Here is a 21,077-nt window from a genome sequence, read left to right on the forward strand (position 1 = left end):
CCCCTGAGCCTCCATTTCTGGTCACTGGCGCCCCTGGAACCCCCATTTTCGGGCACGGGGACCCCCTCGACCCCCGAATTCCAAGAAGGAAACTCCCCCTGAACCCGCATTCTCCGGCACGGGACCCCCCTGCCCCCCAATCCGGGACTGGGATCCCCCCGCACCCCCCGTCGGTGCTCTGGGACCCCCTGCACCCCCATTCCCGGCCATCCCGCCCTTCCCAGACCCCAGACCCGCCCTTTTCCTCGGCTTTTGGACCCCCAGATCTCCCAAATTTCTGCGTCCCCCCAGTTCTCCATTCCCGGCGCTTCCTGGAAGGGGTTCCAGGGGGTCCCAGAGGGTCTCAGCGAGGATCCAGTGGGATCCAGATGAATTGCCTGGAATTCCCCTTTTCCCCGTCTCGCTTTCGCGTCTCCCAAGCTGCGTCCCCGGGATCCGCCCGCCTCTCCCAGCCCCAGCCCCCCCTTTCCGTGACCCAGGGACCCCCTGGAGCCCCATTCCTGCCTTTCCCAGCTCCCAGACCCCACTTCCCTCAACACCGGGGACCCCTGGACCCCCTTTGGTGGGCACAGGGACCCCCTGGATCCCCCATCCCGCCTCTCCCAGTCCCTTCCCTGAACCTTGGACCCTTCCCGGCTCTCCCGGTTCCGCTTCCCGGCCCGGCGCCTTGCCCAGACGCCCCCAATCTCTGCATTCCCCAGTTCTGCCCCCCTGGCGCGTCCTGCGGGGTTGCTGGCCGGCGGGGGTTCCAGGGGTTCAGGATTTGCTCTGTCCCTCCCCCCCCCGCGCTGCCCCGGTCACTTTCGCGTCCCGAGCTACGTCGGCCCCGGGATCCGCCCGGGGACCCCCGGGACTGCCCCACCACCGGCACCCCCTGAACCTCTCGGCACGGGGCCCCCGAACTTCCATTTCGGGCGAACGCCCCTTCCGCACAGAGACCCCTTTGAACGTTCATTTCGGGGCACCGGGACCCCCTGTACCCCCCCGCCCCGATAATCCCTGCACCCCCTTATCTGGCCCTGGAACCTCCTGAACCCCCCATTCTCCCCATCCCCTGCATCCCTTTCTACACCAGGACCCCCACACCCCCCATTCCCAGCACCTGGACCCCCCACCCCCATATCCAGCACGGGGATCCCCTGCACTCCCTATCCAGCCCCACCCCCACACTCTTTCCCGGCCCTCCCCCTCAGAGACCCCGCGCCCCGCCTTTCCTTGACCCCGGACCTGACCCCCACTCCTGCGCCCCCCCCCCTTCCTCAACACCGGGGCCGTGCACCCCTTTCCTGGGCACAGGGACCCCCTGGACCCCCATTGCCCTCACCCCCCTTCCCTTGACCTGGGACCCCCTGAACCTCCGTTCCTGGGCATGGCGGACCCCCTCCCCATCCGGGACTGGGACCCCCTCCTGGATCCCCTTCACATGCTCTGGGACCCCCCGCTCCCCTCCCCGCCCCTCCCGCCCTTCCCAGACCCCAGACCCGCCCTTTTCCTTCACCTTTGCACCCCAGATCTCCCAAATTTCCGGGTCCCCCCAGTTCTCCACTCCCGGCGCTTTCTTAAGGGGGTCCCAGGGGGTCCCAGGTGGTTCTCAGAGGGCTCCAGGGCGGTCCCAGCGGGGATCCAGAGGGATCCCGGGGGATTCTCTGGAATTCCCCCGTCCCCCCCTCCGCCCTCCTCGGTCCCTTTCGCTTCCGCGTCCCAACCTGGGAGACCGGGATCTGCCCGGCGACCGGTGACGTCACTGACAGATCGGGCTGCCATTGGCGGGCAGGAAATAGCGGAGCCAATGGCGGTACCGGAGGCGGCTCTGGGGGCGGGGCTATGTCTGGGGCGGGGCCAGGTCTGTGGGCGGGGCCGGAGCGGAGCAGCGCCATGGCTGCAGCGCTGGGGCTGGGGCTGCTCCTGGGGCTCTTGGGGGACCCGGGGGGCGCGACCAAAGGTGAGTGGGAACCCCGAAACCGGGAGCCCCCTGAACTTCCATTTCCGGGCACCGGGACCCTCCTGAACTTCTATTACCGGGCATGGGAATCCCCTATAGCCCCATTTTGGGTCTACTGACCCCCCCTCCATCCCCTCCCCCACTGCCGGGACCCCCATGTGCCCCCTTATTTGGCACCGAGACCCCCCCTGAACCCCCATTTCTGGTCCACGTGAATCCCTCCCCCTGCAACCCCCACTCCTGGTCATCCCCCCAGAATCCACTGGAGCCCCATTCATCTGCACCCCCATTCCCGGCCATCCCGCCCTTCCCAGACCCCAGACCCGCCCTTTTCCTCGGCTTTTGGACCCCCAGATCTCCCAAATTTCTGCGTCCCCCCAGTTCTCCATTCCCGGCGCTTCCTGGAAGGGGTTCCAGGGGGTCCCAGAGGGTCTCGGCGAGGATCCAGTGGGATCCAGATGAATTGCCTGGAATTCCCCTTTTCCCCGTCTCGCTTTCGCGTCTCCCAAGCTGCGTCCCCGGGATCCGCCCGCCTCTCCCAGCCCCAGCCCCCCTTTCCGTGACCCAGGGACCCCCTGGAGCCCCATTCCTGCCTTTCCCAGCTCCCAGACCCCACTTCCCTCAACCCGGGGACCCCTGGACCCCCTTTGGTGGGCACAGGGACCCCCTGGATCCCCCATCCCGCCTCTCCCAGTCCCTTCCCTGAACCTTGGACCCTTCCCGGCTCTCCCGGTTCCGCTTCCCGGCCCTTGGACGCCCCCAGAGCCCCCAATCTCTGCATTCCCCCAGTTCTCCACCCCCTGCGCGTCCTGCGGGGGGAGGGGGGGGGCGAGGTGGTCTCAGGGGGTCCGGGAGGGTCCCACAGGTGATTCTGGGCCCCTTGACCTGCCTGAATTTTCAGTTCCGGGCACGAGGGCCCCCCTGCACCCCCTTATCCAGCACCAATCTCCCCTTGCACCCCCTTTCTTATCCATCCCTTCTTCCCCAGATCCCCTTTTCCCTTGTCTCTGAGACCCCCTGTACCCCCATTCCTGCTTTTCTCAGCCCCCAGCCCCCCCCTTCCTCTGCATTGAGGACCCCCGCGCCCTCCATTCCCGCCATCCCAGATCTCCCCACCTTGTGACTCCTTTTTCCTTGGCACTGGGGATCCCTGGACCCCCTTTCCTGGGCACAGGGATCCCCTGGAACCCCCATCCCTCCTCTCTCAGTCCCTGAACCCCCCCCTTCCATAACCCTGGAACCCCCTGAGCCCCCATTCCTGGACACCAGGACCCCCTGCAGTCCCTTTCCTGTCCATCCCACCTCTCCCACCCTGCACACCCTTTCCTTGGCCCCAGGATCCCCAAACCCCTTCCCAGCTCTCCCAGTTCCCCTTTCATTGATCTGCGATCCCCTCAACCCCTCCAAAACTCTGTGTCCCCCCAGTTCTCCACTCCCTGCGTTACCTGCACGTGGCGGTGTCAGAGCCCAGCCCGGGGATCCCCCAGTTCATGGCCATTGGGTACCTGGATGGGATCCCCTTTGTGCTCTCCGACAGCGAGCGGGGCCGGATGGAGCCGCTGACGCAGTGGATGAAGGATGGAGTCGAGCCGGAATATTGGGAGAGGGAGACCCAGCGTGCTGTGAGGAACCAGCACATCGATGCCGGGAACCTGGAGACAGCGAGGAACGATACAACCAGAGCAGGGGTGAGTGGGGGGATCTGTAGGGCTGGAATGGGATCTGTGGGGTTGAAATGGGAACTGTGGGGCTGGGATGAGATATCTTGTGATCCTCAAGTTGGGATATGGATCCATGGGGCTGGGATGGGGAACTGTGGGGCTGGGATAGAAACTGTAGGGCTGGGCTTGGGATCCATGGGGCTGGGATGGGAATACGTGGGGCTGGGATGGGATCTGTGGGGTTGGAATGGGATCCATGAGGTTGGGGATCCATGGGGCTGGGATGGGATCTGTAGATCTCCAATGTGGATTCACAGGACTCCAAGAGGTGAAACAGGGATCCATTAGGCTGGGATGGGATAGCTTGTGATCCATGGGGCTGGGATGGGATCTGTGGGGCTCAAATGGGAACTGTAGGGCTGCGGTGAGGATCAATGGGGCTGGAAGGGGATCTATAGGTCTCAGATGTGGATTCACAGGGCTCCAGGGGGCTGAAAATGGGGATCCATTAGGTTGGAATGGGATATTTGGTGATCCATGGCTTGGGATATGGATCCATGGGGCTGGGATGATATCTGTGGGGCTTGGTTGGGATCCATGGGGTTGGGGTGGGATATGTGGGGCTGGGATGGGATGTAGGCTGGTGTGATTGGCTCCAAGGGCTTGGGGATATTAATGAGCTATTGTGATCCTGGCTGGATGGGTTGTGGGGCTTGGTTGGGATCCATGGGGCTGGAATGGGATCTGTAGGTGTCAGGTGTGGACTCACAGGGCTCCAAGGCGGTGAAATGAGAATTCATTAGGCTGGGATGGAGTATCTCATGATCCATGGGTTGGGATATGGATCCATGGGGCTGGGATTGAATTTGTGAGGCTGGGTTTGGATCCATGGGATTGGGATATGACTCCATGGGGCTGGGATGGGATTTGTGGGGCTGGAATGGGAACTGAACGGCTGGGATGGGATCTCTAGATCTCCAATTGTGGACTCACAGGGCTCCAAGGGGCTGAAACGGGGATCCATTAGGCTGAGATGGGATATCTTGTGATCCATGGGGCAGGGATGTGGATCCATGGGGCTCCAGGGGGCTGGAATGGGGCTCTGTGGGGCTGGGACACAATTCCATGGGTCTCTGTGGGTACAATCCCCCCAGGTCTCCACACACGGCTGTGGCTTTATGGCTGTGACCTCCTGTCCGATGGGAGCGTCCGTGGATCCCAGCCGATACGGGCTACGATGGGCGGGATTTCATCTCCTTTGACCTGGGATTCAGGAAATTCGTGGCGGCCGACAGCGCTGCTGAGATCACCAGGAGGCGCTGGGAACAGGAAGAGGAGGCTGAGAGATGGACAAATTACCTGAAGGACGTGTGCCCCGAATGGCTCAAGAAATATGTTGGATACGGGCAGAAGGAGCTGGAGCACAAAGGTGGGAGCAGAATTCCTGTGGGAATTTGGGATTATGGAGAACTTGGGAACATGGGATTCCTGTGGGAATTGCATGGGTAGGTCTCATCTCCATCCGATTCCCATGGAATTCCATGGTCAGATCTCTGTTCCATTCCCATGGAATTCCATGGGCAGATCTCACTCTCATTCCATTCCTGTGGGAATTGCGTAGGTAGAACTCACCCCGTCCCATTCCAATGGGAATTCCATGGATGTCCCTCACTATTATTCCATTCCAGAGCCCCCTGATGTCCATGTGTCCGGAAGAGAGGAACACGGGACGCTGATCCTGTCCTGCCACGCGTACGGATTCTACCCCAACACCATCGCAGTCAGCTGGATGAAGGGGGGTGAAACCTTGGATCAGGAGACGGAGTGGGGCGGGATCGTTCCCAACAGCGACGGCACCTTCCACACCTGGGCCAGGATCGAGGCGCTGCCGGAGGAGCGGGAGCAGTACCGGTGCAGGGTGGAGCATCCCGGAATGCCGGAGCCCGGGATCTTCGCTTGGGGTGAGGCTGGGAATGTGGGAATTGGGAATTTGGAATTCCCAAATGGGGATTCCCCTCCCCCTCCTCACTATCCCGCGTTTCCCAGAGCCGACATCTGGCGGGAATCTCACCGTGGTGGTCGCTGTGTCCATCATCGCTGCCATCCTCATCCTCACTGTCCTCATCGGATTCAGCATCTGGAGGCTCCAATCTGGTAACACACGGGATGCGGGTCGGGAAGGGGCACGGATCCACCCGGCACCGTTCTGGGAATCCTGTGCCACCGACTCTGATCCCACTTTGTTTCCACAGGGAGGAGGGACAGGAATGGATACAACCCGGCAGCCGGTGAGTTCCAGTGCTGGATCCAGCTCTGGATCCCCTCTGTGCAGATCCCAGGATGGATCCTGGGGTCAATCCCAGTGTGTAATCCGTGCTGGAATCTCATGGATCTTCTCTTTCTGCAGGAAAAGATGTGGGAACCAATGGCTTGACCACAGGTACGGAGCAGGATCAGGGTGGGATTCCAGAGAGGCATCAGGGCAGGATGGATGGACTGGGATCAGGGAGGGATTCTGGATCAGAGCAGAGGTCTGTCCAGAGTAGGATCAGGGCGAATGGTAGAGTGGGATTGGGGCTGGATTCTGGAGCAGTATCACAAAGGATGGATGGAGCAGGATTGGTGTGGGAGGGATGAAGTGAGATCAGGGCTGGATTCCAGACAAGAATCAGGTGGGATGGAATGGAGCAGGATCAGGCTGGGATTCCAGAGAAGGATTGGGGCAGGATGGATGGGGTGGGATGGGTGGAGCAGGGCTGGGGCAGAGTGGATGGAGTGGGATCAGGTGGCATGGATGGAGCAGGATTTCAGCAGGATTGGGGTGGGATCAGGTGGGATTCTGGAGCAGCTCCTGCTCTCCATGGACTCCAGCCAGGTCCATCCTGTAGAATGGGGACAGGGATAGGGTGACACTGTGACCCTCTCTCATCCTGGCAGGAATCACTGCCTGAGCAATCCATGGAGCTGGATCCGGCCCCTTCCCTCTTCCCAGGAAAGCTGAAAGCTGCCAGCAGCGCTCATCCCACTGCTCCCACCCACCCCACAGCTCTTGCTAATGGATCCATTTCCCGTTTTCAAATGCTTTAAAGGCAACAACCACAAATATTCCCAATGCTTCGCTTCTGGTGTGAAATTATCCTGCTTTGGGCAATAAATCCTGCTTGGGGCAATAAATCCTGCTTGGGGCAATAAATCCGAGTTCCCTCCTCCAGTGCCTGGCAGTTCATCTCTGGGAGCCAGGAATGGGAATGGGGTCACTGGGACAGAGATGGAGACACTGGGAGCAGGATGGGGACAGCAGGAGCAGGATGGGGACAGCAGGAGCTGGACTGGGACACCAGGAGCAGGATGGGGACACAAGGAGCAGGATGGGGACTTACCAGCCACACCCAGCTCCAGCCCCCAGGATTCATTTCCCGCTCCGTGTCCCATGTCCGAGGTGTCCCCAGGAGGGTTTGGCCACGTTGGGCTCCTGGAGGGGCAGTGAGATGGGGAGAGGGGTCAGGCCAGGCCTCGTTGTCCCCAGTGGTCCTTGAGTGTCGCAAAATCAGGGCTCAGGATCTCTGAGAGGTTCCCTGGCCATGATCATGGCCATGACACAAGCACGAGATTGCTGTGAGAATGACCATGAGTGACACAACCCTGAAATGACCATGACCATGGGATGGCCATGACTGTGACCATAACCATGACACAACCACAACTCAGACCATGAGATCATTTAGACCAAGAGATGAATGAGTGTTGGCCATGGCACAACCACAGCCTTGAGGTGACCCTGACATGATCGTGGCCATGAAGTGACAATGACATGATCATGAGATGACCATTACAGTGAGATGACCCTGAACATGAGATGATGGTGATCAGGAAATGACCATGACCATGTGATGGCCATGAGATGACTGTGACCATAAGATGACCACAACCATGGCCCAACCATTGCTGAGAGATGACCATGATAAGGTTGTGGCAAATGAGTTGAACATGAGGTGATCGTAAAATGACCGTGACCATGACACAACCATGATCATGGGATGACCATTACAATGAGATGACCATGAGCATGTGATGATTGTGACCAAAAGATGACCATGAGATGAACAAAACACACCATGACCATGTGTGATCATGATCATGAGGTGACTGTGAGCTGACCCTTACATTGAGATACCCATGAGCTTAAGATGATGGTCATCAGGAAATGACATCACCGTGAAATGACCATGACCACGAGATGATTGTGACCAAGACATGACCACAATGCAACCATGGCCATGTGGTGATCAAGGCCATGAGATCACCATGACTGTGACCATAATACAGCCACAACCATGAAATGATCAAGATCATGACAAGATTCAAGAGTTGGCAAAGACATAACCATGACCATGACACAACCACAGGTGTAAGATCACCCTGATGTGATTGTGGCCATGAGCTGACCATGAGGTAACAATGAGATGACCATGACCATGACCCTGAGATGACCATGACATGACTGTGAGCATGTGATAACTGTGACCAAAAGATGAGCATTAAATGACAACAACACATCATGGCCATGTGGTGATCAAGACCATGAGACAATCGTGAGATGACCACAACCATGACATGATTATGACCATGAGATGACCTTGACCATGCAATGACCATGACACAACCATGACCTTGAGATGACCATGATGTGGCCATGAGATGACCATTACAGTGAGATGTCAATGAGCATGAGATGATGGTGATCAGGAGGTGACCAGGACCATGAGATGACCATGCAATGACCATGACAGAACCATGAGCATGAGATGATTTGGATTAAGAGATGACCACAATATGACCATGGCTATGAAATGATTGTGGCCATGGGGTGATCATGACCATGAGATTATGGTGATAAGGAGATGAATATGACCATGAGATGATCATGACCATGAGGCGACCATAAGATGACCATTACAGTGAGTTGACCATGAGCATGAGATATTGAGACCAAGAGATGACCGTGACCATGAGAGGACTGTGACCATGAGATGACCATGAGATGACCATGACACAACCATGGCCATGAAGTGATCAAGAAATGTCCATGACTGTGACCATGACATAACAATGACATTGAGATGACCATGGCCATGAGGAATTGCTACCAAGAAATGACCACGACATGACCACAACATGATCCTGACCATCAGATGACCATGAGCATGAGACGTTGGTGATCAGGAGATGAGCATCACCATGACATGACTGTGACCATGAGATGATTCTGACCATGGCATGACTGTGGCCGTGAGATGACCATAATAAAATTATGGCCATGAGTTGACCCTGGGATGACCATGAGCTGACCACGACCCGGCCATGGTCTGGTGCTCCCCAGGCCCCGTCACTGCCCTCACCTCCAGGTTCATCCCTGACTGAAACTGTTCATTTCCCATGGAAAATACGAAAATCTAAGCAGGGCGTAGCCAATGGAGCGCCGGGAAATCAGGGACGTCACAGGTTGCCAGGCAGAACAGATTTCCCCCTTCCCGCCCTTGGCGCAGCAGCCAATGGGAAATCGCGTGTTCGGTGGCGTCACCACGCTAATGCGGAAGTGGCGAGCGCGGGGGCTGCCGGGATCGGGGCGGCGGTCGCGGATCACGATCGCTCGCGATCGGCCCCGATCGATCCCGATTGATCCCGATTGATCCCCATCGATCCCGATTGATCCCCATCGATCCCGATCGATCCCCGCCCCTCCCCGCCGCGATGTTCTTCACCTGCGGCCCCAACGAGGCCATGGTGGTGTCGGGTGAGTTCGGGGGGCCCGGGGGCTCCGGGGGACCCCCAGAAACTCCCGAGAAACCCCAAAATCCCCTCAGAATTTCCCGGGAACCCCCAGAGTTCCCCGAAAACTGCCGGGGACCCCCAGAATTCCCCCCAAAAACCCCGACACCCCCAAAAACTCCCTGAAATCCCCCGAATTCCCTGCAAAAACCTCCCGGGAACACCTAGAATCCTCCCCCCCCCGCCCAAAATCTCCTGGGAACCCCCAAAATTTCCCAGGAACCCCCAGAATCCCCAAAACCTCCCGGAAAGCCCTAAAATCCTCCCCAAAAGCCTCCAAGGGAAGCCCCAGAATTCCCTCCCCCAAAACTGCTGGGAATCTCCTGGACCCCCCAACCCACCCTGGGACTCCTTGGACCCCTCCCAACCCCCCCAAACCCCTCCTGGGTCCCCCAAACCCATCCCGGGGATTCCTGGGGGCGTTCCTGTGTCCCCCGGGGTTCCGGGGTCCCCCCCAGCTCTCGGTGCCCCCAGGTTTCTGCCGCAGCCCCCCGGTGATGGTGGCCGGGGGCCGCGTGTTGGTGATCCCGTGCCTGCAGCAGATCCAGCGGTGAGGAGGGGCCCGGGGGGGTTTTGGGGTTCGGGGGGGGGAGGGGTGCCCAGAGATTTGGGGTGACCCCCGTGGCCCCCTCAGGATCTCCCTGAACACGCTGACGCTGCCCGTGCGCAGTGAGAAGGTTTACACCCGCCACGGGGTGCCCATCTCCGTCACCGGCATCGCACAGGTACCCCCGGAATGACCCAAAACCACCCCGAAAATACCCCAGAAATCTCCCCAAAACCACCCCAAAAATCCCCTCATGGACCCCCAAAAATCCCCCATCAGAACTGTCAAAAATCCCCAAACGCCTCCCCCCCCACAAAATCCCCTCCTGGACCCCAAAACCAGCCCAAAAATCCCAAAAATATCCCCCAAAAATTCCCCCCAGAATTGCTTCCTGTGCTCCCAAAAATCACCTCCTGGACTGCCAAAAATACCCTAAAAATCCCCCCAAAATCCCCTCCTTGGCCCCTGAAAATCCCCCCTCAGAATCCCCAAAAACCCTCTCCTGGACACCCAAAAACCCCTAAAAAATCTCCCATCAAACCCCCAAAAACCCTTCTGGAGCCCCAAAAATCCTCTATCAGAACCCCCAAAAATGCACCCAGGATCCCCCAAAATCCTCCCCAGGATCCCCAAAATGCCCCTCGGTACGCCCAACCCTCCCCGGACCCCAACACCCCACTGGGACCCCAAAAACTCCATGCAGATCCCTCAAAATCTCTTTGGGAACCCCCAAAATTCCCCCAGGAGCCCCCAATATCCCATGTGGCGACCCCCAAAGTCCCCTCGGGACCCCCTAAACCACACTCTGAACCCCCGAAATCTCCTTGGAACCTCCCAAAAATCCTCCGGGATCCCCAGATCCCCCCCCCGGGACCCCCCAAACCCGCCCAGGGCTCCTCTGCCCGAATCAACCAGGGGGGCATTGCCCTTTTAATTGAGGTTGTGGTGGGGCCTACCTAAGGGCATTCTTAAAGCGGCGATGGTAGCGGGAAGCGCAAAACAACGCGGGGGAGGGGAGGAGCCCTTTAAAGGGGGTTTGGAGTGGTGAGGCCCACCGGAAACATTTATAGGGGTTAAAACCACTCCTAATAAGGCCATTTAGGGGTGAGGAATCCCTTAAAAGGAGCTCTAAGTTTTGGGGATCCCCAAACCCCTGGGAGGGGAGGTGGAATCCCCCATAAAAGTGGCTTGGACGGGTGTAAAAGAACCCTTTAAAAACCCTTAAAAAACCCAGTATAAACCTTAAAAACCCTTTAAACACTCTTTAAGACCCTTAAAAACAAAAAAGGTTTGTGATGGGACAGCCTCCCTAAACCTTTCTTAAAGGGGTCAAGGTCCAATTCTTAAAGGGGCTTGGGGTGGTGGGGGCCCCAAAATCCCACTGGAGGGTCTTGACCTCGCTTAAAAGGAGTTTTTGTTGGTGGGGACCCCTTTAAGAGGAGTAAGACCCCCCCCTAGAAATGGGCTGGGGGTGGTGGGGACCCCCAAACCCCCTCCAAGAGGATGAGACTCCATAAAAGGGCACTGCCCTGGTGGTCCGAACCCTGTCAAGCAAGCAGTCTCTTAAAAGGGCAATGACACATCTACACCTTAAAGGAGCCATGCCATTTTTGGGAGGCCCCAGGGGTGGCTGGGGGGTTCCCAGGTGATCCCAGCCCCCCCACAGGTGAAGATCCAGGGGCAGAACAAGGAGATGCTCGCAGCTGCCTGCCAGATGTTCCTGGGCAAGTCGGAGAGCGAGATCGGCCAGATCGCCCTGGAGACGCTGGAGGGCCACCAGCGCGCCATCATGGCCCACATGACCGTGGAGGTGGGGCTGGGGGAGCCACGCCCTCTTTGGGGAAGCCACGCCCCTCCCAGGACAGCCACACCCATTTGGGATCCAACTGATGCTCCCCACTTGGGATGGGATGTGGCCCCTTTAAGAAATCCTAGATCTCAGAAGCCATGCCCCTGATGTGGCCATGCCCACCTGGATTGACACACCCCCTCAGGGACTGGTCACCTACCCCCCCATTGGGGTGGGATCTGGCCCTTTAAGAGAACCCTTCCCCATTTGGCCCATAAGCCCCAACTCCTGGAGGAGCCCACACCAACTGGTGAAGCCACGCCCACAATATGTCATCCTTATGTTAAAGCCCCACCCACCAGCAGAAGATCTTCTTTCTTTGGCCCCACCCCCTCTAAAGCTCTGTCCACCCCTGCCCCACCCCTGCCAAAAGCCCCGCCTCCCTTCTTGACCCTGTCCCAGTATTAGCCCCACCCCATCTCAAAGCCACACCCACCAGACTCCACCCCGTGACTCAAGCCATTCCCCTGCCTTAATCCTGACCCCACCCCTCAATTTAGGCCACACCCATCTGGCTCCACCCAGTACAAACCATATTCATGGCCCCACCCCTTATTCAAGCCACACTTACTTAGCACCACGCCCTTCCTCAAGCCATGACCATTTTGGGTCAAGCCTCACCCCCTAGGCTAAGCCACTCCCCTGACTCTACCATGGGGTCAAGCCACACCCACCTGGTCACACCCCTTGCTCAAGCCACACCCCTTGGTTCAGACCACACCCCTTGGTTCAGACCACACCCCTTGGTTCAGGCCACACCCATTTGTATCAAGCCACACCCGCTGGATCAAACCACATCCACCAGGCTCCACACCTCTGTACAAGCCACACCCCCAAAACAAAGCCACACTCACCTGGCTCCACCCACTTTCCAAAGCCATGCCCAGCTGGCTCAGGTCACATCCCACCTTAAGCCTGACCTCTTTCTGCTTAAGCCACACCCACAGAATCAAGCCACACCCCTGAGATCAAAGCCACATCCCTAGGATAGCGCCTCACCTACCTAGCACCACCCATTGTTTCAAGCCACGCCCCCTGGATAAACCACGCCCACCAGCCCTATGCAATTCTGTACTTACCCCACCTTATTTTCTCTCTGCCCCGCAAAGCCCCACCCCAATAAGCCTGGCCCAATTTAAACTCCACCCCCTTGGCCCCCGCCTTGCAAAGCCCTGGCCCACTAAGTCCCACCCTATTTGAGCCCCACCCTACTAAACATTGCCCAGTTTGAGCCCCTGCTAAACCCTGCCTAATTGGAGCCCCTGCTAAGCCCCAACTACTTGAGCCCCACCCGTCTAAGCTCCACCATTTTGAGTCCTGCTCTGCTAAGCCCTGCCTAATTTGAGCCCCACCCTACTAAGCCTTGCCCCTTTTAGCCCCACCCCACTGAGCCCTGCCCACCTTAAACCCCACTCTCGGGCCCTGCCCAGCCAAGCCCCACCCCCATTTGAGCCCCGCCCCATTAAGCCCTGCCCCGGCCCCGCCCAGGAGATCTACAAGGACCGGCAGAAGTTCTCAGATCAGGTTTTCCGCGTGGCCTCGTCCGACCTGGTGAACATGGGCATCTCTGTGGTCAGCTACACCCTCAAGGATGTGCACGACGAGCAGGTGACACACCTGGGCATGGCTGGGGACACCTGGGGACACCTGGCATGGCTGAGGACATCCAGGATACACCTTGGATACACCTGGGGGCATCTGGGGAGAGCTGGGACAGACCTGGGACAGACCTGGGGGGCAGCTGGAGATACCTGGGCACACCTGGGACACACTTGGAGATGTCCAGGGACAAGATGGGGACACCTGGGCACAGCTGGGACACCTGGGGGGGCCTAAGACACACCTGGGATGTGCCTGGGGGGGATGGGGTGACACAGTTGTGACACAGGTGTGACAGGGAAGAGACACAGGTGTGACATAGGTGAAGAGGAGGTGACACAGGTGTGACACAGGTGTGACGCAGCTGACAGGGAGGTGACACAGGTGTGACAGGTGTGACAGGCATGTCGCTGTGCAGGATTACCTGCGCTCCCTCGGGAAGGGCCGCACGGCGCAGGTGCAGCGCGACGCCCGCGTGGGAGAGGCCGAGGCCAAACGTGATGCTGGGATCCGTGTGAGTGACACCAGGGACACCTGGGGACATTGGGGACAGCTGGGGACACCTGGGGGCAGCTGGGTCACCTTCCTGTCAGTCACTCCCCAGTATTCCCAGTGCTCTCCCTGTGGCCCCCAGTTCACCCCAGTGTTCCCAGTGCCCCTGATAGCTCCAGTACCCTGTTCCCCAATGCCCTGCCAGTGCCCCCTTCATGTCCCATTCCAGTCTGTCCCAGTCCCTCCCAGTGCCCCCAGTACCCCATTCCCCAAACTGCCCAGTACCCCCAGTGCTCCCAGTACTCTCCCAGTACCCCACTAATCCCACTCCAGCACCTCCCAATTCATGTCCAGCTCCTCTCAGTACCCCAGTCCCTCCCAGTGCTCCCAGTGCCTTTCTAGTCCTATTCCAGTTCCTCCCAGTACCCCCAGTACTCTCATTCCCCAACTGCCCCAACACCTCCAGTACACCCCGTGCTCCCAGTACCCCATTCCCCAGTCCTTCCCAGTCCAATCCCTGTGCTCTCCCAGTCCCTTCCAGTCCATCCCAGTCCCTCCCAGTCTCTCCCAGTCTGTCCCAGTCACATCCTGGTCCTTCCCAGTCCCTCACAACCTCTCCCAGTTTCCTCCCAGCCCCTTCCATCCCCTCCCAGTCCCTCCCACATCCCATCCCAGTCCCTCCCAGTGCCGCTGTCCCCGCAGGAGGCGCGGGCGCGGCAGGAGCAGGTGTCGGCGCAGCTGCTGAGCGAGGAGGCCACGGCGCGAGCCCAGCGCGACTTCCAGGTGGCCCAGGCTGAGTGCGATGGAGCCGTCAGCGCCCGCAGGGCCACGGCTGAGCTGGCCTTCCAGCTGCAGGTGAGGCCACACCTGGACAGGGAACACAGCTGGGGCAGGGAACAAACAGACCTGGGGCAGGGAACACTTGGGAGTGTCACAGGGCCATGGCCTATCTGGCGTTTCAGTTACAGGTAACTCACGCATCTGAAGATGGGTAACAAACACACCTGGGGGGGCTGGAATGGGACCTGGGAGCTCACCTGGAGACGTGGAACTCTCCAGAACACCTGGAACTTCCAGATCCTGGGGTTTTTCCCAAATTTGGGTCTCTTGGGTCACCTGAGGACACCCCCAGGCTGCCTGAGCTCCCCTAGAGATACCTGGCCCCCCCTGCCTGGTGTCACCTGTCCCCCTTGTCCCTCCCCGATGGATTTGTGACCTGTCCCCTGTGTCCCCCATCCCTGGGTCCCTGTGTCACCTGTCCCCATATCCCTCCCTTGATGGGTTTGTGACTTGTCCCTGTGTTACCTGTCCCTGTGTCCCCTGTCCTTGTGTCTGTTTCCTAATGGATTTGTGTCCTGTCCTCCGTCCCTGTGTCCCTGTGTCACCTGTTCCCATGTCCCTCCCTGGATGGGTTTGTGACCTGTCCCTGTGTCCCTTGTGTCACCTGTCCCCCTGTCCCCGTGTTTTGCAGAGATAAACAAAACTCCACAACTTTGTGAAAGTTGTAAAGCCGGTATGTTTATCATTACAGTGCTGGACGCATGCGAGATTACTCTCCTTAAAAGCCACATGTACTTCTGGGGACTTCAAGTCCTTTTTTATCCTCCTCTCAAATACATATGCATACAATTTCACAATAGGTTCATACATGTTTATTTTTATGAATTTCGTGTGACATTTGCCGCAGTTCTTCTTTATCAGAAAGAATTCCTAGGTCAGGTTGACCTGCTCTCGCAGCAGTCTCTCTGTCTCTCTCTATCACCCTCTGTCTCGCTCCCCTTATCTCTGTCCTTCACTGAAGCAGTTTCTCTGAGCCTAGGCTTTGCAGTCAGGTTAAATAGCTGTGTTTTCAAACTACAGACCAACTCAAAGAGTTTCACATTTCACCTAAATCAAAATGGATTTCTGCTCTGGAGAACTTTTACTCTGTCTCACCCGTGTCCCTCCCCTGCTGGATTTGTGTCCTGTCCCCCATCCCTGTGTCCCCCGCAGGCGGCGCGTTCCCAGCAGGCCATCGCGGCGCAGCGCGGGGAGGTGGCGCTGGTGGAGCGGGCGCAGCGGGTGCAGCTGCAGGAGCAGGAGGTCGGGCGGCGCCGCCAGGAGCTCGAGGCCACCGTGCGCAAACCGGCCGAGGCCGAGCGCTACCGGCTGGAGCGGCTGGCCGAGGCACAGCGGTGAGGCACCGCCCTTTTAAGGGTGGTCACACCCCTCTGGAGATGAGCCACGCCCTCCTCTGCTCAGGTGTGGTGGTGTTCAATGTGGTGGGTCACACACATTGCCCTTTTAAGAGGTGTTACCCTTTTAAGAAGTAACACCCTCCCTGTGGTGGGTCCCACCATTTTGGGTGGAGTCATTGCCCCTTCAAGAGAAGCCCCAACCCTTAAAGGGAGTTACACACCTGGTGGGCCCCACCAGTAAAGGTGAAGCCATTGCCCCTTTAAGAAGGAGACACACCCTCACCCAGTTAGGCCCAATGGCAGTTCAGGGTATCCCACCCATTGCCCTTTTAAGACAAGTATTGCCCCTTCAAGGAGAAGCCATACTTTCACAGTGGTGGGTCCTACCACCTTTGTAAAGCCGTGGCCCTTTTAGGTGAGCCACGCCCCTTGAGAGAGAAGCCACGCCTTGTCCCAGTCAGCTACCATCACACCTTGGTGGACCCCATCAGTCTTTCTGTAGCCGTAACCCGTTTAAGATACATGTTACCCCCTCTTGGGTGCTGTTACTGCCCTTTTAAGTATTATTGCCCTTTTTAAGAGAATCCACACTCCTTCAAATAAACCACACCCCCTCTGGTGGGCCCATTCATATTGCACCATTGCCCCTTTAAGAATGGCATTGCCCCTTTAAGAGCAGCCCCGCCCCCTGACTTGGCGCCCCCTACAGGACACAGGTGCTGCTGCAGGCAGAGGCGGAGGCCGAGACCCTCAAGGTGAGTCTGGGGGTTCCGGGGGAATCTGGGGGGTCCCAGGTGAGGTTTGGGAGTCCCAGGTGAGATTTAGGGGGTCCTGAGGAGATTTTGGGGCTCACAGTTGGATTTTGTGGCCCCAAATCTGGGAAATTTTGGCTTCCCTGGGGGATTTTTGGCTCTCACAGAATTTCAGGGGGTCCTGATCCCCTTTTGGGTTCCCAATCCCATTTTTGGGGTTTTCAATCCCATTTTCAGGGGTCCTGCCCTCCTTTCCAGGGCCCTATCCTGTTCTAGGGTTCCCAGTCCCATTTCCCATGTCCCCGATGCCGTTTCAGGTCCCCAGTCCCGATTTTGGCTTCCCAGTCCCATTTCTGATGTCCCCAGTCCCGTTTCATGTCTCTGATCCTGTTTCCAGTGTCCCCAGTCCCATGTTGGCATCTCTGATCCCATTTCCAGTGTCCCCAGTCCTGTTCCTGGGTCCCCAATCCTGTTTCAGGTCTTCAGTCCCATTTTGGGTTCCCGATCCCCTTTTGGGCCCTGATCCCATTCCTGAGTTCCTGATCCTGTTCCTGGGTCCCTATCCCATTTTGGGTCCCTGATCTCATGTTGGGTTCCCCATCCCATTTAGGGTCCCCAATCCTGTTTCGAGTCCCTGATCCTGTTTGGGGTCCCCCATCCCATTTTGGGTCCCCAGTCCCATGTTGGGTCCCTGATCCTGTGTCATTGTCCCTTATTTCATTTTGGGTTCCTGATCCCGTTTTGGGTCCCCAATCCCATTTTGTATCACTGATCCCATTCCTGGGTTCCCAATCCCATTTCCAATGTCCCCAATCCTGTTTTGAGTCTCGATCTTGTTTTGGGGTTCCCGATCCCGTTCCTGGGACTCTGTCACCATTTTTGGGTTCCTGATCCCGTTTTTGGGGGTTCGGTCTCTATTCTGGGTCCCTGATCCTGTGTCGATATCCGTGGTCCCCTTTGGGTCCCTGATCCCATTTCCAGTGTTCCCGATCCCATTTCTGATTTCCCCAATGGCATTTCGGGTTCCTGATCCTGATTTTGGGTTCCCGGTCCCATTTCAGATGTCTCTGACCCTGTGTCCATGTCCCAATCCCATTTTGGTGTCCCCAACCCCATTCATGTCCCCACAGGTGACGGACGCTGGCCGTGCCATGGCCTCTCATGTCCATGCCTGGGTTCCCAATCCCATTTCATGTCCCCAGTCCCGTGTCCATGTCCTCAATCCCATTTCCAATGTCCCCAATCCCATCTTGGTGTCCCCAGTCCCATATTGTGTCCCCGCAGGTGACAGGCGCTGCCTGTGCCGTGGCTGTGGCCTCTCGTGCCCGTGCCTGGGCTCCCAATCCCATGTCAGGTTCCTGATCCCGTTTTTGGGGGTTCTGTCCCCATTTTGGTGTCCCCAACCCCGTTTCATGTCCCCACAGGTGACGGGCGCTGCCCGTGCCGCGGCCGTGGCCTCTCGTGCCCGCGCTGAGGCCGCGGCAGCTGCAGCCAAGGCCGAGGCCTTCGGGCAGTTCCAGGACGCGGCCGTGGTGGATCTGGTGCTGCAGAGGCTGCCCCAGGTGGGGACAATGGGGACACCTGGGGACACTTTGGGGATGTTTTTGGGACACCCAGGAACACTTTGAGGACATTTTTAGAATGTTTTGGGTACACTTGGGGACACTTGGGGCCATTTGGGGGCACATAGGGACACTTTGGGGACATGTTGCAGACACTTGGGCACACTTTGAGTGTGTTTTGGGGACACTTTGGGGACACTGGGGACACTTTGGACATGTTTTGGGGACGCTTGGGGATCCCTGGTTGTGCGGTTGATTTTGGGGATACCTGAACTGGAGACAGGAATTTGGGGATCCCAGGATTGTTGCTGATTTTGGGGATCCCCGATTTTAGGGATCCCTATTTTGGGGCTGATTTGGGGCGGATTTTAGGATCCCAGGTTTGGGGCTGATTTCAGGATCTCCAGTGTGGGGCTGATTTGGGGATTCCTGATTTGAGGATTCCTGATTTAGGAATCTGTGATTTGTGGCCAGTTTTGGGGCTGATTTGGGGATCCCTGATTCGGGGCTGATTTTGGGATCACTGATTTCAGGATCCTCAGTTTGGGGCCAATTTTGGGGTTGATTTGGGGATTCCTGATTTGGGACTAGTTTTGAGGCTGATTTTAGGATCCCAGGTTTGGGGCTGATTTTGGGATCACTGATTTTGGGATCCCTGATTTGGGGCCAGTTTTGGAGCTGATTTTGTAGCTGATTTGGGGATCCCTGATTTTGGGATCCCTGATGTGGGGCTGATTTGGGGATCCCAGTTTGGGGCTGATATTGGGGCTGATTTTGGGGCTGATCTGGGGATCCCTGACCTGGGGCTGATATCGGGATCACCAGTTTGGGGCTGATTTTGGGGACTCCTGGTTTGGGGCTGATTTGGGATCCCTGATTTTGGAATCCCCTATGTGGGGCCGCTTTCGGGGCTGATGTTGGGCGCCGTTGGGGGCAGGTGGCCGAGGCGGTGGCGCAGCCGCTGCTGGGGACGCGCCGGGTGACGCTCGTGGGCGGCTCCGGGGCCGTCGGGGTGGCCAAAATCCCCTCGGAAATCCTGGACTTGGTCACGCGGCTGCCGGGGGCCGTGGGGGCGCTGGCCAGGGGCTCCCAGGTGAGAGGGGGAATTCGGGGTGCCAGGGGGGATCTGGGGGTGGGGCCCAAATGGATATTTGGCAGATTTTGGGTGTCCCAGGAGGAAGTTTGGGCTCCCAGGTGAGCTTTAGGGGAATTTGGGGGTCCCAGGTTGATATTTGTGGGGTTTTGGGGGGTCCCAGGAGGGATTTAGGAGGGATTTGGGGGATTTTGGGGAGTCCCAGGTGAGGTTTAGGGGAATTTGGGGGTCCCAGGGGGTATTTGGGGGGTCCCAGGAGGATTTTTGGCTCCCAGGTGAGCTTTGGGAGGATTCAGGGGGTTTGGGGGTGAATTTGGGGGTCCCAGGTGGAGTTTGGAGCAGCCCAGGTGAATTTTGGGATGATTTTGGGGTGAATTTGGGGTTGCTGTCCCAGGTGAGTCTGGGGAATCGTGGGAAAAATTTGGGGGATCCCAGATGGAATTTGGGGTGAATTTGGGGATTTTGGGGATCCCAGGTAGAAACTAGAGTCCCTGAGTGGATTTTGGGGGGTCCCAGATGGGTATTGGGGGATTTTGGGGGGTCCTGGATGGGTTTGGGGGTCCCAGGTGAGGTTTGGGGTGAATCTGGGGGATTTTGGGGACCCCTGGGGGGAGATGACACCCCCAGGTCCCCCCTTGTCCCCTCAGGTGACCCCAACGGAGCCCGAGGGCGGCACCGGAGCCACTGAAACGTCTCAGAACTCCCCCAAAGTGTCCCTGAGCGCCACCCCCCAGTGACACCAAAGTGTCCCCAAGTGCCACCACCCCCCAGAGCCACTGGGACCCCGCTGTGCCCCCAAAGTGCCACCCAAGTGCCACCACCCCGATGCCACCGCGTCCCCAAAGTGCCACCAGTGGCTCCTGGGGCCACCAAGGTGCCACCGGCCCCCAAGTCCCTTTGTCCCCAGAGTGCCACCACGCCTTGCATGTCCCCAAAGTGCCACTGCTGCAGAGTCAGCATGTCCTCAAAGTGTCCCCCAAATGTCATGTCCCCAAAGTGTCCCTGTGGTGCCACCTTGTCTCTTAAGTGTCCCAGTAGTGCCACCACCCTCTGGTGTCACTTTGTCCCTAAAGTGCCATGCCCAAATATCATGTCCCTGAAATGTCCCCAAGGTGCCACCCCCAAATGTCACATTCTCAAAGCATCCCCAAGGTGCCACCATGAACCCCATGTCCTCCGTGTCCCCAGAATGCCACCACTGTAGTGTCACCCTGTCCCAAGTGTCCCCAAGGTGCCACCACTGCAGTGCTAGGTCAATAAAGTGTCCCTGTGGTGCCACCATTGTCAGTGTCCCCGAAGTGCCAGTACCCCCAGTGTCACCATGCCAATAAAGTGTCCCCAAGGAGCCACCACAGCAGTGTCCCTGTGTCCTTTAAGTGCCACCACCCCTGCAGTGTCCCCGAAGCGTCACTCACGAACCACCATCCTCCCTTTCATCATGTCCCAAATGTGTCCCCAAGGTGCCACCACCTCCCAATGTCACCTTGTCCCCAAAGTGTCCTCAAAGTGCCACCACCCTTTGCATATCCCCAAAGTGTCACCCTTGAATGCCATTGTCATGTCCCCATGTCCCC

At 58.0% G+C, this 21,077-nt stretch overlaps 2 protein-coding genes across 2 annotated transcripts; both read left to right on the forward strand.

The window, feature by feature from the left end:
* Positions 1-1,856: 1,856 nt before the first annotated feature.
* LOC115916899 (class I histocompatibility antigen, F10 alpha chain-like) lies at positions 1,857-6,804 on the forward strand. The gene is given in 10 exon segments (XM_030970630.1): positions 1,857-1,942; positions 3,368-3,601; positions 3,604-3,630; positions 4,758-4,831; positions 4,834-5,032; positions 5,292-5,564; positions 5,650-5,757; positions 5,856-5,891; positions 6,011-6,043; positions 6,541-6,804. Coding segments are annotated over 10 exon segments (1,065 nt in total). The 5' UTR covers positions 1,857-1,875; the 3' UTR covers positions 6,555-6,804.
* Positions 6,805-9,280: 2,476 nt separating this feature from the next.
* Positions 9,281-20,848, forward strand: FLOT1 (flotillin 1). Its single transcript, XM_030970626.1, has 12 exons — positions 9,281-9,397; positions 9,907-9,982; positions 10,067-10,157; positions 11,646-11,789; positions 13,317-13,436; positions 13,846-13,941; positions 14,622-14,774; positions 15,912-16,093; positions 16,806-16,851; positions 18,273-18,410; positions 19,348-19,503; positions 20,151-20,848. The coding sequence occupies exons 1-12, from the start codon at positions 9,355-9,357 to the stop codon at positions 20,238-20,240; spliced, it is 1,335 nt and encodes a 444-aa protein (XP_030826486.1). The 5' UTR covers positions 9,281-9,354; the 3' UTR covers positions 20,241-20,848.
* The last annotated feature ends 229 nt before the right edge of the window (positions 20,849-21,077 follow it).

Source organism: Camarhynchus parvulus, unplaced genomic scaffold (assembly GCF_901933205.1).
Source record: "Camarhynchus parvulus unplaced genomic scaffold, STF_HiC, whole genome shotgun sequence".
Lineage (NCBI taxonomy): Eukaryota > Metazoa > Chordata > Aves > Passeriformes > Thraupidae > Camarhynchus > Camarhynchus parvulus.

Bases quoted from the DNA above. Each gene is read 5' to 3' on its own strand.
- FLOT1 (XM_030970626.1), top strand. From the start codon at position 9,355: ATGTTCTTCACCTGCGGCCCCAACGAGGCCATGGTGGTGTCGG. The intron at 13,437-13,845 runs GTGACACACCTG...GTCGCTGTGCAG, and splicing joins AGGATGTGCACGACGAGCAG to GATTACCTGCGCTCCCTCGG. The intron at 13,942-14,621 runs GTGAGTGACACC...CTGTCCCCGCAG, and splicing joins AACGTGATGCTGGGATCCGT to GAGGCGCGGGCGCGGCAGGA.